The sequence below is a fragment of the Antedon mediterranea genome, chromosome 8 (assembly GCF_964355755.1).
Source record: "Antedon mediterranea chromosome 8, ecAntMedi1.1, whole genome shotgun sequence".
Classification (NCBI taxonomy): domain Eukaryota; kingdom Metazoa; phylum Echinodermata; class Crinoidea; order Comatulida; family Antedonidae; genus Antedon; species Antedon mediterranea.
In genome coordinates, this window is record NC_092677.1 from 10752604 (window position 1) to 10769085 (window position 16482).

Below are 16482 nucleotides of genomic sequence, written 5' to 3' on the forward strand. Positions count from 1 at the left end.
CAACTAGGCAATCTGTATAATTTTACTGTATCCCAAGAACATAGCTTTCCGAGAATGGCTTCGCTTTTGTTGTGAAAAACTACAGTATATGTATGTATCCTACTAAAAGCCAATCTAATATTGAAGATATCCAATTAAAAGTTTAGCAAAAGTATGAAGAAAACAATTTGATTTTGTTTCTCCTATAAATAGGCAATTGGCGTTGAAGACATCCGAACACGAAATGACAACACAACAATTGTTCTTGGTAAATCAAATGGGTATGATGTTGGCTATGTGTCGGCTGAGTATGATGACATCATAATCTTTTTGCCGATTGTTATTGAAAGTTTACCAGATGCAGAGAGTCTTACAGTCATTGGAGGTAAGTTCACTTAATATACATTGTGAAAATAGTTCTACTAAGCTTCACATGAAGATTATGCGGAAGAACTCCCATGCATGAGCGTTAAAAGTTTAACCAAAAGCAACTTTATAAACAAACACTAGATATTATAATAAACAAATTTATGAAAACTTATTATTTATCAAAAGTGTAATTAATTAAATGTTATTTTCCACTACAAATTTAGAGGTAGCAGCGTATTCAACTGCAGATGAATATTGGGATTTACCATCGCACTTAACCACGCAAATTCCTAGTGTGACTTTCTACAACACTGGTACAGTGGTTGATAGAGATGGAAATGCTGAAGGAGCTATTGACTTTAACAGAGCTTCAGAAGATGATTCATTTGGTTATATCAAATTAGGTATTGCACCTTTTAGTTGTAGCCTCAATGATCATTTAAAAAAAGTTTAGTTATTTACAATGTCAAAGTTAATAAAATTATAAAAAACAAGTTGAGAGAGTTCTTGGATTTATATAAAAATACAACTGCTGTTATTCCGAGAATATGGACACTCCTTAAAAGTAAAATGGAACATCAAGGTGCCATAGAGGGATGTATAATACGTCCACCTCCTATTCCGAGATACGTGATCACAGAGAGGGAAGACGGGAGGGATTACTATACTGGTGTCTCACTCATGGTGTATCAACATCACTGTTCGTTTGTGCAGTCTATTTCTTGAGATCCCTAATTGTATACTTAGTTGCTTTACTTTACAGCCTCATTGCCGAGAGGTCCATGTACTTCTCTAGCTGGGCTGCCTTGGAAATACACATCACAAGATTTATCCATTAGGGTCTATTCTGTGCAATTGCATTTATTTTCCGTTGCTGTTTTGAGTTTCAAGTTAGAAGGGTTTTTGAGGAATTTTAAGCTGTTACGGGTAGTGTCATTCATGTTCTTCCTTTAAATTGAATGGTGTTCGATTCCTGATTTGAAGGAACCTTTTCATTTTGTCTATTGGCCAAATAATTTTCATCACTTCCATAATTTCGATAGACACTATAAATGGATTATTAAGTTATTTTGTTTTTCTTGTTAGGTCGCTATAACAAAAAATGCATGAGTGACCTGGAAAAATGTTCACCAGCGGGGTTGACCTTCTCTGTGTTTGTTAAGCTTGGTTCTATTTCACATTTCCAAGATTCAAGCCTAAATCCAGAAGGAGTTGGTTATATAATGAGGTAAGTTTTATTATTATATAATTTAAAGTGCTTAAATGTATTTAGTCTGTTATTCTAAAGTTATTTACAGGAAAGCCTATTTGGTAAAATATATATAAATTAATAAATGTAATTTAATATAATACTGTACATACAGGCGCAGTAGAATTAGTTTATCTTTTGTCATGATTTTATAGCACTGGAGGTCAGCAGCAGAGACGACGTGGTTTTGCCATTTTCTATGATGGCGTTAATATCACGGCTATAGCACAATCAAGGGGAATGCGTTGGAAAGCCACCTGGCCATTTGTTTATTCGCAATCATGGTTTAATGTTGCATATTCATGGAGTACATCAACTGGGTTATCATTATACATAAATGGCGTACTGAAAAGTAAGATTATCCATTTATCCATTTGTTAAGTTTAAAGCTCCGTCTGTGTGATGTGCCCAAATATGGTAGTGATATGATTGAATATGGTAGTGATATGATTAAATATGGTACTGATATGACATCAGTATGTGTAGTTTGATAGTGTAGATAAAGCTTAAATCATTCTCTTAGGTCAATGCTCTTTGGGACAATCTGTTGATTGTTAAAAGCGCTATATAAATTCAACAACATTAACATTAATTTCCTACCTATAAATTATAACATACGGTGTTAAAATAACAACAATAACAAAAGAAATTTTAACCCTTTTTATCATCTAATATTTGTAGGTTAATTATTTGCACACACGTTAGTTCACCCTTTATTGATTGATTTTTTTATTTTAATGGATGCACAACCACGACCCCCAGATCCCTCCCCTGCCATTAATAGTAAATTTGTTAAATTGCATTGACTATATCTTTTTTACTTCAGTTACCACTAGAGTGGGTCAAAGCACATCAAGTGCCTCAGATATTTCAACTATATTGTATTTGGGTAAACGAAATGATAAAAATGAAGGATATCTAGGGGGGGCCTTTGATGACCCGGCAATCTGGTACCATACGTTTGATGAAGAGGACAATGAACTTATGGGAGAGGATCCAAATGCAATAGGTAATTTTAATTACATACATATGTTAGTACAGTATTCAGAAATAAATCAATGTTTCAAATTACCAGGAAGCACATTATATATATATATATATATATAACTACCAAAATTTAAGTTTCAATATTAACCACCATTTAAGCTGTTTTTTAGTCTCATTCCAAAATTGTTTATATCTCTACCAAGCTACCTTCTTTGTTTTCTACTCTTATTCAGACTCCACCCTGTCTCCCTTTGTTATATTTCTTTTATTCCTGTCCACCCAGGCAGCACTTGCCAGCTTTATACTATGACGTTATCCAAATTCCTTCACTTGCACTGATGAAGGGCTAGTGTTGCCCGAAAGCTCTGCTAACTTTTCTGTCTGTTTTATTTCTCGTTTTTATTTAGCTTTTCGCTTTTATTTTGTATCTCCATTGAGATCCAGCCACTGATACCCACAGCATTGTCATTTTTTCAGTAATTTATCTTTGGATTTATATATATATATAAACACATTAGGCAATGAACATTAATTCGAAACCGCCCGGTGATATACTGAAATTTAATTAATTAATTTGAAACGATAAAGATGAGGAGATCTGTGAGAATGAGAAAAAGTCGCCCCAACCGAGACTCGAACTCGGACCGCCTGCTTGATATGCAGATGTCCTAACCATTAGACCACTGGGGCTTTCATGGTATTGTTCAAACTTGATTGGATAGCGACTCTTTAACATTCTCGGCGTGGTACGGCGGAACAGCACTAGTCTTCAGTTGTACGCACGCGCACCAGAGATCAAATTGATACGCCCTCATCTTTCAGTATTTTTATTCATGAGGCGGGATCTCCTGAGAGATACTTTTATATATATATATAATAATAATTAAAAATAGTAGAACACCTTTGGAACACCCCTACAATTTTATTTTATGAATTCATTAATTTATTTTAAATTATGTTTTAACTTCATTCATTCATTTATTCAATAGTATGTAGGCCACTGGCCCAAAGTACAATAATAGAAAATAGTACTTATTATCAAATGTACGAAGTAGTAACAGCAAAATAATTAGTTTTCTTTGTATGTGAAAAAGCCAAATCTTACGAGGTTATTGATTACTTTTTTTTTTTTTTTTTCATTAGTAAAAAAACATTTTCTTGTGTCCCAGCTTATTCTACTACAATTACTGCATTAACTACATTTTTTTACTTCATTAATGTATAGTTTTTATTTTACAAGGCAATCCATGCAATTGCAAATAATTGCATAATCAGAGAGAAGGGAAGAGTAAACAAAATGTAGTTCCTGCAGTAGAATACTTTTTTACACATATTCCCTAAAGCCTGGTTCGCACTATTATGCGAAAATGTAAGCACAATATAATTCTACCAATCACAACGCGATGGCTCATCATTCATCATGCCATCTGGTCAAATTATACTAGTAAATTAGGTTGAATGATACATTTGGTGTCGTTTTTCACAGAGGTAACTACCGACCACGATGCACTGGATGAGCTGGCGCCTATCACTGGAAAGCCGGGTTGTAAGGTTTTGCACGATGCTGATTGCTCACGTGACATTGTTGAACTCCAGTCAATCGTAAGATACAATTAAAATATTATTAATTAATATATTTATTTCATACTTTAATATTAAGAGAGAGTCGTAATGTCATAATGGAAAGGATAGATGTGAGAAACATAGGTCCTGCCTGTGACATCTTGTATCCTTAGGAAAGATACATTATTCATATTGCCTCGTCCTTCTGATGGGAAGTAAAGCCGTGTGGTGCATGATAAATAACTTATGATATTGTGTAAAGGAATACAGCAAGGCCATATACGTGGCGTCGCGTGCTCTAATTTGAGTTAGTGTTACCAACCGACTGACTGACCAACTGACTCGACTGAATGAGTGACATGTAGAGTCGCGTTTGCATGCGACTAAAAATTAAAGTACAGTAGTTCTCAATATAATATATTGTTGTAATTATTAGATTAATTATTATTTATCATTCACATAGAATAAGTTTATTTAAATGTTTTGCTTCAATTTTTGTAGATTGAAGAAGAAGGGGAAGTAGACGAAGTGTTATTAAAAAGTGCAGAGGAACGTTTGGAAGAATTAGCTGAGCCATCTAATACGCTAACAAGTGATGACCTGGGGGCATCGGTATTGGTCTATGAAACACTTGTTACACAACCATTACCTCTCAATATTAATGAGTCTTATGGCATAAGTACAATTGATGTAAGTATCAAGTTAAAGCCCTGTCTTCACTATCAAACTTGATGTGACAAAACAAAGTGATGTGCCCATATATGGACATGATGATGTCATATCACTACCATATTTGAGCATATCACTACTATATTTGGGCACATCACCCTTTTTTTGTCAAACTAGTTTGAGTGCATACAGTGCTTTAAAACAATATTGAGTGCTTTTTTTCTTAAGTATGGGGTCCTGTAGGGGTTTCACAAATTTAGAAAATGATATATAAATAAAATATTCAGTGATTCAATTGAGATTTTTCAGGATTGTTCTAGAGGTGTGAAATCTCTCAGTTATATAGATTATTTCTTTTAGCACACATCACAAATTATAGTAGAACATTTATACAATCTAAAGCTCTTTCTTTCTATATTGTTGTACTTTTGTTTGAAATTTAACTAGGTTTTAAATTTGAAATGGTGCGCACATGATTATTATTCTGTTATGGAATCAAACCTTTTGAGTGTCATTATTTTCCTTTTTTTATTTTTCTTATAGACTTATTTACAAATATGTAGTGACTTACTTGATCAAGGCCGTGAAAGTGAGTGGCAACAATTGCAAGAAGTAAGTACACTGTATATGAATATTTTATATTAAGCCACTATAATGCAATCCCACTACTCTCAAACGAGGAACTACAAGAGAGAGCATAGTGGAATATATTATTAGATCGTTACACTGTGGCGTATCATCCAGTCAAACTTGTTTGTAATATTGTCTCTTATAATTTTCTAAACTTTAGTTATACTCACATTCATAAACCAGCCTACTCCTTTTTATTTTTTAATAATTTTATATCAAATAAATATTGTTTTATTTTAAGACTGAGCCTGGTTGCCCATCATTGATCCAGGATTTGGAGGAGTATGCCTTTAGGATGACAATAAAGCTCAGGGATAATAATATGGATTTTGGCTATGTTTTGCCTGCTGATAATATGGGTAAGTTTAATTAGTTTTTAATTTTATTTTAAAAATCATAATTATTACTTTCACCATTATCATTGTTATCAGAATATGAATAGAATATTTTTTCCATCTCTGTCATTATCATTATATCATTATTATTGTTATTATTATCTTTATTATCATCATCATCTTTGTTTTAGTTTAGTGTACTTCACTATTGTCATTATCATCTTTGTTGTCCCCATCACGATGTTTGTTTAATATTTATTGCCTTTATCACCTATTGTCATCTTTATTTCATAATGAAATTAATGCATCATACTAAAGCTTGATTCCCACTAGCAACCTAGGCAAAGTAAGCCAATGAGAGCATGAAATCAAACATGCTTAGTTGCATGTCAACGTCAGTTTTCCTAGACTTTGACCTGGTTCACCCAGCATACAGTGTTCTTGCCGTTGCATGGTAACGATGTTACAGAACTTTGCACCATTGCGTTCTAGTGGTAACCACACTTAACAGACTATAACAATACTTGATTTCAGTTATTCAAAGTGAGACATTCGAAGTGAACTCGTATTCAATGGAGAAAGGATTATCATTTCCGAATTACACAGACCCAAGATGGATCGACACTGTCTCCAATTGGAACCTTACAATAGATTCAATTGTCATACCAAGGAACATATTTGATTTTACTATACCAGGTAAGAGTACTGTAGTTGGTCACAAGCCCATTCTATACCATAACATAGTACTTTTATATGGGATTGATGTATGTTTGTATGATGTAATTGTGAATGTTTTGCCTTAAAAATTAAAAAGTTTCCAAAAACCAGATAATATAAAAGAACCAGACACTTTGGACCAGTCCAAATTGTATCGGAACTTTTGGAAAAGTTTACTATCATAAATATTTTCTTTTTTTTGTAGGTGCATCTATATCCACAATGGTATTTTTACTCTATGATTCACTGCCTTATCACATGCCACCAAGAGCTTCAGATGAATAGTAAGTCATTAACAAATCATTGATTTAGGGATCCATATTATCAATCAATGTACAAGAACTGCCTTGAATTATACAAAAAACTTACCAGATTATAAGCAAAACGGTATTGGTATGCCAATATGGTTATGAAAATAAACAAGAAATATTTCTTACAAAAAACGCTGCTCGCTTATTGAAAAATATTTTTTATTTCAAATGTTTTTGAATGTGTCATTTTATTGTCACATAATAGTTATTTTAATAATAATAATAATAATAAACAGTATTTATATAGCGCCTAATGGATCACTGACCCCTCTAGGTGCTTTACATTTGACCTTAACTAATGGTAATAAACTATCCCCCGCCGGACACCATTCCGGTATTTCTTAGTCAAGGTTTCGGGGATGGAGACAATCAATAATGTGAAAAAAAATGTAACTAAGCTTAACTATGCTTAACTATGCTTAACTAAGGTAAAACTATCCCCCGCCGGACACCATCCCGGTATTTCTGAGTCAAGGTTTCGGGGCCAGAATAAGAATAGAGAGTAAATGAAGCATGCACAACTTAAGCTAGGGTTAAACTATCCTCCGCCGGACACCATCCCGGTATTTATGAATCAAGGTTTCGGGGAAGGAATAAAGGAATGAACGAATAAGTTAGTTAATTAATTAATTTTACCTGAAAAAATGTAATTTAAAGCAACAAATACTCAAATTGTCTGTCAGACAATGGTTTTTGGGTTTCTTTTCTCTTTTTATATGTGAATAAATATTATTTTTTGGTTACAGAAGTGAATACTCAATTTCTTTCACTTTAGTTAATTTTATTGCTAAGGTCAAATCTAGGGGTCACTTCATCACCCTAGATATTTCAAATGTGAAGTATCCTATTACAAACACAAACTTTAATGGACTGCTTCGATAATAATTCAATAAATATCTGACAGTGAATATACCAGAAATGCTTTGGGATTTGTAATTTTAGCATGACATGTCCTAATAGACTCTTTTCCCAGACGTTTTTTGGGTTTACTGTAGAGCTGGAATCAATAAATTATAGTGGAGTTTCCATTTTCACAAAACTATCGTCCTTAGAACTATAACTGCTGCTTGCTTTAGCTTCTGATTGAGTAGTCCTAATGGGACGTAGCGGGCTAGAGCAGCAGCTTGAAAAATATAGAACACTAAAAGAAAACTCAGTTACCATATGGAACTGTCCCCTAATAATAAATTAATTTCACCATAGAGAAATTGTACATTGCGAACAGAACTTTATTGATTTTTTAAATGTGTCATTTTACTTTCTTCTTTTAATTGCAATGTACTTTTTGATTTGTTTTCCCTGTATATGCTTTGTCTTTCAAGCTGTGACCTGGGATATATGTAAAGCTCTTTCTACAATATCAAATAATGTTGACAAAAAAGTGTGATGTGCCCAAATATGGTAGTGATATGCCCAAATATGGTAGTGATATGCCCAAATATGGTAGTGATGTGCCCAAATATGGTAGTGATATGACATCATCATGTCCATATACATGTTTTGGTCACATAAAGTTTGATTGTGTAGATAGAGCTTAACATTTTCATGTCTGTTTGGGAATAAAGAATGATTTGATGATATTTTTGTTTGCCAGTTTTGTCGAGGGAGAAGGTAGACCTGTGCGAGTAAACAGTAGAGTAATGTCCTTTACAATGGAACCAAAACTCCGTTCCAATCTTCATAATCCAGTTGTGATTACCTTACAGCATTTATCGGTAAAGTTTAAAAAATCTTATTTATTTTTTTCATTATCCTACGTCAAAATAATCAAGTGTCAAGTAATCTTTATTATTTTGTCAACAACTGTATTAAATCAAATTTGGTTGAAGGTTATGAGACACGGATACCAATGATATACATATTATAATAATGTTAAGTTGCTTTGTCAAATGTGACATCCAAGAAACCAAGCCAAATTACTGAAGGCAATAAAAACTGTGGCAAGGCCCTGTGATCTAGCATTGGTTTAGTGGTAGTTTGCTTGAATCATCTTTACACTTTTTTTACATAAAGGCATAAAAGTCATAAGGCATAAAGCAAGTATATAACAACATTTTCATTTACACCAATTTTTTTTTTTCAGTTTATAAATACTTCTATTGAAGTTGCAAAATGTGCTTATTGGGATTATGATGTGAAGTAAGTTACTATTTTTTAAAACATTTATAACCTTACAATTAATGTGTAAATTATATTGAATGTGTTATCTATACTTTAATAAAAAATTTTACTAAATGGGTACTATTTGATAGGCAGAAATTATGATTAAAAAGTGAAAAAAATTATTAAATTACCATACCATAAATTCCATTATGTGGTTTTAAAATCCTTTTGGGCACACATTTATTAAGAACTGTGCATTATAATATTATTTTGTCGTTTGATATTTTTAGTAACGAATCTAACAGCAAGTGGGCTACAGACGGCTGTGAAATAGCGTTCCACAATGAAGATTATACCATTTGCCACTGTTACCATTTTACAGCCTTTGCCGTTGTGATGGATCCTTTAGCAGATGAGGTAAATATATATGCAAGTTTTTTAACATGCTACACACACATAAAAAAGTGTCCTCTTACTACATAGGTGTGTACTCTGAATAGTGTTAAAACATATATTGTCATTCTCTCCACAAGAGTGTCCCCTCAATAAGGATGTCCCCTATTATGATTGCCCCTCTGACTATGGTTACCAAAAGAGGGATTCTACTGTAGATACAATTTTACACACACACCCAGCATTATCTCATTAGGCCTGAAAAATAAACCTGTCAAAATGCTCTTTTATAATAAGTGTCCCCAAATTATTGGTGCCCCTCTGACTATGGGTACCCCAAAGTAGGGGTTTTACTGTAGATAAAATCTTACACAACAGACATTGTCTCATCAGACCTAAAAAATGAAACTGTCAAAATGCTCTTTTATAATAAGTATCCCCAAATTATTGGTGCCCCTCTGACTATGGGTACCCCAAAGTAGGGGTTTTATTGTAGATAAAATCTTACACAACAGACATCGTCTCATCAGACCTAAAAAATGAAACTGTTAAAAATGCTCTTTTATAAATGTATCCAAACTAAAAACATTATCATTGAATCAAACTTGTAAATGTAATACTGTATAATTCCATTAGTATTCAGCTAAATTTAAACACAGGCCCGCTTTGTTATAAATGTAATTTGATTGTAGTTTTTTTTTTCTTTCAGGAGTCATCGATTCATGATTTTCTTCTGCCTTTAATTATCAAAGCTGGAAGTATTCTGTCTATGATTGTACTTCTTGTTATTATTATCTTCCTTCGGTTTACCAAGTAAGTAATAATCTTTAGGTGATATTATATAGATAGATATAGATATACTGAGGTGTGTAACAGGGTACCTGGGATCAAGGTACCTGGGACCAAAGAGTAGACAGTAATTAGGTACCTGGAATATTAAGTGGGTAACTGGGATGTAAAGGTGATATAATTTAGTGTATATATGTTAGTATGAGCATCCAAGATAGTAAAGTTAGGTATGTAAATGGCTACCTGGGAGGACTACAAAGTGGTACATGGGAATATAAATGAGAACCTGGGAATATAAATGATTACCTGGGAGTATAAATGATTACCTGGGAGTATAAATGAGTACCTGGGAGTATAAATGATTACCTGGGAGTATAAATGAGTACCTGGGAGTATAAATGAGTACATGGGAGTATAAATGAAACCTGGGAGTATAAATGAGTACCAGGGAGTATAAATGATTACCTGGGAGTATAAATTAGTACCTGGGAGTATAAATGAGTACATGGGAGTATAAATGAAACCTGGGAGTATAAATGATTACCTGGGAGTATAAATGAAAACCTGGGAGTATAAATGAGTACCTGGGAGTATAAATGAAAACCTGGGAGTATAAATTAGTACCTGGGAGTATAAATGAGTACCTGGGAGTATAAATGAGTACCTGGGAGTATAAATTAGTACCAGGGAGTATAAATGAGTACATGGGAGTATAAATGAAAACCTGGGAGTATAAATTAGTACCTGTGAGTATAAATGAGTACCAGGGAGTATAAATGATTACCTGGGAGTATAAATGAGTACATGGGAGTATAAATGAGTACATGGGAGTATAAATGAATACCAGGGAGAATAAATGAGTACCAGGGAGTATAAATGATTACCTGGGAGTATAAATGAATACCTTGGAATATAACTTGAGTACATGGGAGTATAAATGATTTCATGAGAGTATACAATTCACTGGAGAGTGTAAATGGTTATCTGGGAGATTAAATGGGTACCTGGGAGATTAAATGGGTACCTGGGTTGTTCATGGGTAACTGGGAGATTAAATGGCTACTATGGTCAAGTGTATATTGTGCATCTTGAAAATGAGCAAAATTAGGAACCTAGAATAGATAGAGGGCTTTGTTTGACTTCATAATGACAATCTTACTTTTTACTTAGACGATTGAGAACAAGAAGACATACAATTCATGTTAATCTGTTCATGGCTGGATTCTTGACTGCATTATGTCTCTTCATTTCCGCTCTTGTCAATAATGAAGATGAGGTTAGTATTCTATAATTACTGCTATATTTGACCATAATCCCATCATTAGGCGCAGGAGCCCCGGATAGCGTTACGTTTGAAAACCCCAAAAAGTGAGGTTTTCAACCATTAGCGGCATGACTGATGTGAGTGATTAATGTGTTTTACGGACGGTTTCAAGGACTATCCTACCAGTGGGCTGTTCACTGGTCAAATGATTGACACTTTGTATCACCGTTTGTAACTGGAGCTGTGACGACCTTTGTAACTGGAGCTGTGACGACCTTGCAAGAATACTAGGCCAGAATTTTTAATTGAAAAGTGCCTTGGTATTAACAATAACATGGAGATGGAAACAAATTTGTCTATCTTTCTTTCTAAAATAAATGGTCACTATAGTTTCAAACTAGGCTTAGTCCACCACATTAGTAATTACGAATCGAAACCTAAATTAAAATTGTTGGTATTCTTTGGCCGTTGTTTGATTAATTACATCTTCATGCCATGTTTTTTTTTCTCTAATGATTTGGCGATACGCTCCTATATTAATTAGGCCTACTAGCAGAGGGTTCGATGAGTTTTGAAAAGTTATGGAAATGTGGCCTAACATATAGCAATTCAGTTTTTTAAGGCCCTTCTTCCTTGTCCGAGCCTTTGGAAATATTAAAAAGTTATATTAATATAATATATTCTGTGTTTTCATGTTTTGAGAAATTGTATATCATTTCAGATGTTTCGCGCTGCGCTTTTATTTGTTTCGCGCTTCGTGTTGTTCGAGCTTCCTCCGTACATACCGATAATTAATATGATTTTTCATTTCATTTTTTGTACATTATTAAAAAATAGCATACAGAACCCCATACAGAACATACCCTTCTCTGAGAAAACACTTGTGGGCGATTCCCCGAATACGACATGATGGAATAGCTTTGGAGACTTTGACTTTGGAGTAGGCCTAAATCGAAACGTCAAGCAACTCAACAGTTCTTTTCAGAACTAATATAGGCCTACGTGGTGTACCGCAAATTTATATCAACAAATATGTAACTTGTTTAGCACGTTTAAAATGGATAGCAAAACATATTTAAAAAAAAAACCCTGAATTATTTCAAACAGACAGCACATTAGTTCAAACGGATAGCACAATAGATAGCTCAATCAAATGGATATAACTATGATATAACTGTACTGTGCATTCTATACGGATTATCGGGTAGCACATTCTTTCAAATGGATAGCACATTCTTTCAAATGGATAGCACATTCTTTCAAATGGATAGCACATTATTTCAAATGGATAGCACATTAGGTAGCAAAATCAAATGGATATAGTACTGTACATTATTCTATGATTATCGGGTAGCACATTCTTTCAAATGGATAGCACATTAGGCCTTTTTCAAATGGATAGCACATTCTTTCAAATGGATAGCACATTATTTCAAATGGATAGCACATTATTTCAAATGGATAGCACATTGGGTAGCACAATCAAATAGATATAGTACTGTACATTATTCTATAAGGATTATCGGGTAGCACATTATTTCAAATGGATAGCACATTAGGTAGCACAGTCAAATGGATATAGTACTGTACATTATTCTATACGGATTATCGGGTAGCACATTCTTTCAAATGGATAGCAAATTATTTCAAATGGATAGCACATTCTTTCAAATGGATAGCACATTATTTCAAATGGATAGCACATTATTTCAAATGGATAGCACATTAGGTAGCACAATCAAATGGATGTAATTGTACTGTACAATATTCTATACGGATTATCGGGTAGCACATTCTTTCAAATAGCACATTATTTCAAATGGATAGCACATTATTTCAAATGGATAGCACATTTAGGTAGCACAATCAAACGGATATAATTGTACTGTACATTATTCTATAGCCTACGGATTATCGGGTAGCACATTCTTTCAAATGGATAGCACATTAGGTAGCACAGTCAAATAGATATAGTACTGTACATTATTCTATAAGGATTATCGGGTAGCACATTCTTTCAAATGGATAGCACATTAGGTAGCACAATCAAATGGATATAGTACTGTACATTATTCTATAAGGATTATTGGGTAGCACATTCTTTCAAATGGATAGCACATTATTTCAAATGGATAGCACATTAGGTAGCACAGTCAAATGGATATAGTACTGTACATTATTCTATAAGGATTATCGGGTAGCACATTCTTTCAAATGGATAGCACATTAGGTAGCACAATCAAATGGATATAGTACTGTACATTATTCTATACGGATTATCGGGTAGCACATTCTTTCAAATGGATAGCACATTCTTTCAAATGGATAGCACATTGGGTAGCACAATCAAATGGATATAGTACTGTACTGTACATTATTCTATACGGATTATCGGGTAGCACATTCTTTCAAATGGATAGCACATTAGGTAGCACAGTCAAATGGATATAGTACTGTACATTATTCTATAAGGATTATCGGGTAGCACATTCTTTCAAATGGATAGCACATTCTTTCAAATGGATAGCACATTAGGTAGCACAATCAAATGGATATAGTACTGTACATTATTCTATACGGATTATCGGGTAGCACATTCTTTCAAATGGATAGCACATTCTTTCAAATGGATAGCACATTGGGTAGCACAATCAAATAGATATAGTACTGTACTGTACATTATTCTATACGGATTATCGGGTAGCACATTCTTTCAAATGGATAGCACATTCTTTCAAATGGATAGCACATTATTTCAAATGGATAGCACATTAGGTAGCACAATCAAATGGATATATGTAATTGTACTGTACATTATTCTATACGGATTATCAGGTAGCACATTCTTTCAAATGGATAGCAAATTATTTCAAATGGATAGCATGGATTTGGGTAGCACAATCAAATTGAGCACATTGGGTAACACATTGCATCAAATGGGAGCCTACTGTACAGTTATTCTATTGAATTGAAATATATATTTATAATGGGTAACCTCTTCAGTCAAAGACTGGTCTCCCAGAGGGCCCAGTTGGTGATCAGTGGCTGTGATAATACACCGGGGTAACCCCCCACTCGTCTCGAAAGATGTACTAGGTTCTCTAAAGTACACACGAGTTAGATGTGTATTCTATTATCGGGTGTAGCACATTAAAATTGAGAGGATAAGATGGACATCATAATTTATTATTAAGGGGCAAAACAGCAAATCCTTACTGAGGGGACACTCCTATAAAGCGGACATTAAGGGGACGGGGAATATTTAAGCTCAGTGCCAATGTTCACTCAATATATTTTCCATCACAAAATAACAAAAAAGACGAAATATTTATATCCATTTATCGTTATTAAATAAAAATGGATATCATGATAATTATGATACTTTGTTTGTCTTGAAAGTTTTCATTGGTGAAACGTTGCCTGCTACATTTTGAATTTCCGAGTCCAGATCAGTATTGGTATTCCGTGATCTATTCTAACTAATGAAACAATTTTTAGAAAATGATATCTGATAGATATCATCTAACTTTTAATATAGTTCTTGTATAACACCATATCAAGTAGTAGTAGAACTTATTGTAGGGTTTTCTTATTATTCAGTCAATTCAGTGTTTCTATACAGAAAAGAGTAGTCAGTGGCCTTAACATCAATTAATTGTATAATTTGCACCCAAGGTCGAATAGCAAGAAACTCAGGTCCAGTTACATTGGTGTTCATTGGTCAATAGGAAATGAACAGCACACTTATGGGTGGTGACAAAGTTTAGTTATTGATAAGTTGTCCTTGGGAAAAACACATTAGTTGGGTTGACCATGGGCTGACAGAGTTAACGACTTCGTAACGCTATCCGGGGCTCCTGCGCCTAATGGCTGCGAAATTATCCCACTTAGGAAAAATTTGGACTCAAGACTTTACAAATATAAATTATTAATGTAATAATCCCACCTCCTACTCACTATACTCCATAGTCAGACTCTATGGAATACTATAAATAATTTAAATACATCATTATTATGTTAAATTATATATTAAATAGTCAAATTGGAAAACTATGATTGTAAAAATAACTGTTTAAATGTTATCATATTGAACGTTTTTTTTGGTAAAAATTATTATTTCTTTTCAATTTCAGTCATCTTGCAAGACAATGGCAATACTTCTGCACTTTTTCTTCCTGAGCATTCTATTTTGGATCGTGGTTGAATCTGGTCATCTGCTTCTGGACGTAACACAAAGTCTTTTGCAAAAGAGCGACAAATCTGGAGAACCGTTTTGTTCAGAGCACATGAAATATTACAATATCGTTGGCTGGGGTAAGTGCTTAGTTTTTTTAGTTTTATTTATATATGTATATATATATATAAACATATCAGGCAAAGAACATTAATTCTAAACCGCCCGGTGATATACTGAAATTTTAATTAATTAATTTGAAACTATAAAGATGAGGAAATCTGTGAGAATGAGAAAAAGTCGCCCCAACCCAGACTCGAACTCGGACCGCCTGCTTGATATGCAGATGTCCTAACCACTGGGGCTTTCATGGTATTGTTCAAACTCGATTGGATAGCGACTCTTTAACATTCTCGGCGTGGTACGGCGGAACAGCACTAGTCGTCAGTTGTACGCAACAGAGATCAAATTGATACGCCCTCATCTTTCAGTATTTTTATTCACGAGGCGGGATCTCCGAAGAGATACTTTTATATATATAAACATATCAGGCAAAGAACATTAATTCTAAACCGCCCGGTGATATACTGAAATTTTAATTAATTAATTCGAAACGATAAAGATGAGGAAATCTGTGAGAATATATATATAAATCCAAAGACAAATTACTGAAAAAATGACAATGCTGTAGGTATCAGTGGCTGGATCTCAATGGAGAAAAAAAAAGCGAAAAGCTAAATCAAAACGATAAAGTAAAACAGCCTGAAAAGTTAGCAGAGCTTTCAGGCAACACTAGCCCTTCATCAGTGCAAGTGATATAAATATATATTTATTATTTTATTTTTATTCTACTGCAGTTGTAACTATACTTTTTATCCAAATATTTAACAAGATTTTTTTTTTGGCAATTTCATTACACACTGTTTATTATAGTAACTACCTCATACACT

The 16482-nt window shown here is 33.7% G+C and overlaps 1 protein-coding gene across 1 annotated transcript in view; it reads left to right on the plus strand.

Annotated features, from left to right (window-relative positions):
* Positions 1-16482, plus strand: part of LOC140057606 (uncharacterized) — a 59757-nt gene that overhangs the window by 39431 nt on the left and 3844 nt on the right. The window contains exons 54-70 of the mRNA XM_072103322.1: positions 193-364; positions 573-752; positions 1435-1576; positions 1753-1949; positions 2424-2606; positions 4071-4186; positions 4649-4837; positions 5360-5428; positions 5688-5805; positions 6316-6477; positions 6704-6782; positions 8404-8524; positions 8893-8948; positions 9203-9329; positions 10015-10118; positions 11265-11370; positions 15492-15672. Coding sequence (XP_071959423.1) covers positions 193-364; positions 573-752; positions 1435-1576; positions 1753-1949; positions 2424-2606; positions 4071-4186; positions 4649-4837; positions 5360-5428; positions 5688-5805; positions 6316-6477; positions 6704-6782; positions 8404-8524; positions 8893-8948; positions 9203-9329; positions 10015-10118; positions 11265-11370; positions 15492-15672 — 2302 coding nt within the window. The remainder of the gene's footprint in view (positions 1-192; positions 365-572; positions 753-1434; positions 1577-1752; positions 1950-2423; positions 2607-4070; positions 4187-4648; positions 4838-5359; positions 5429-5687; positions 5806-6315; positions 6478-6703; positions 6783-8403; positions 8525-8892; positions 8949-9202; positions 9330-10014; positions 10119-11264; positions 11371-15491; positions 15673-16482) is intronic.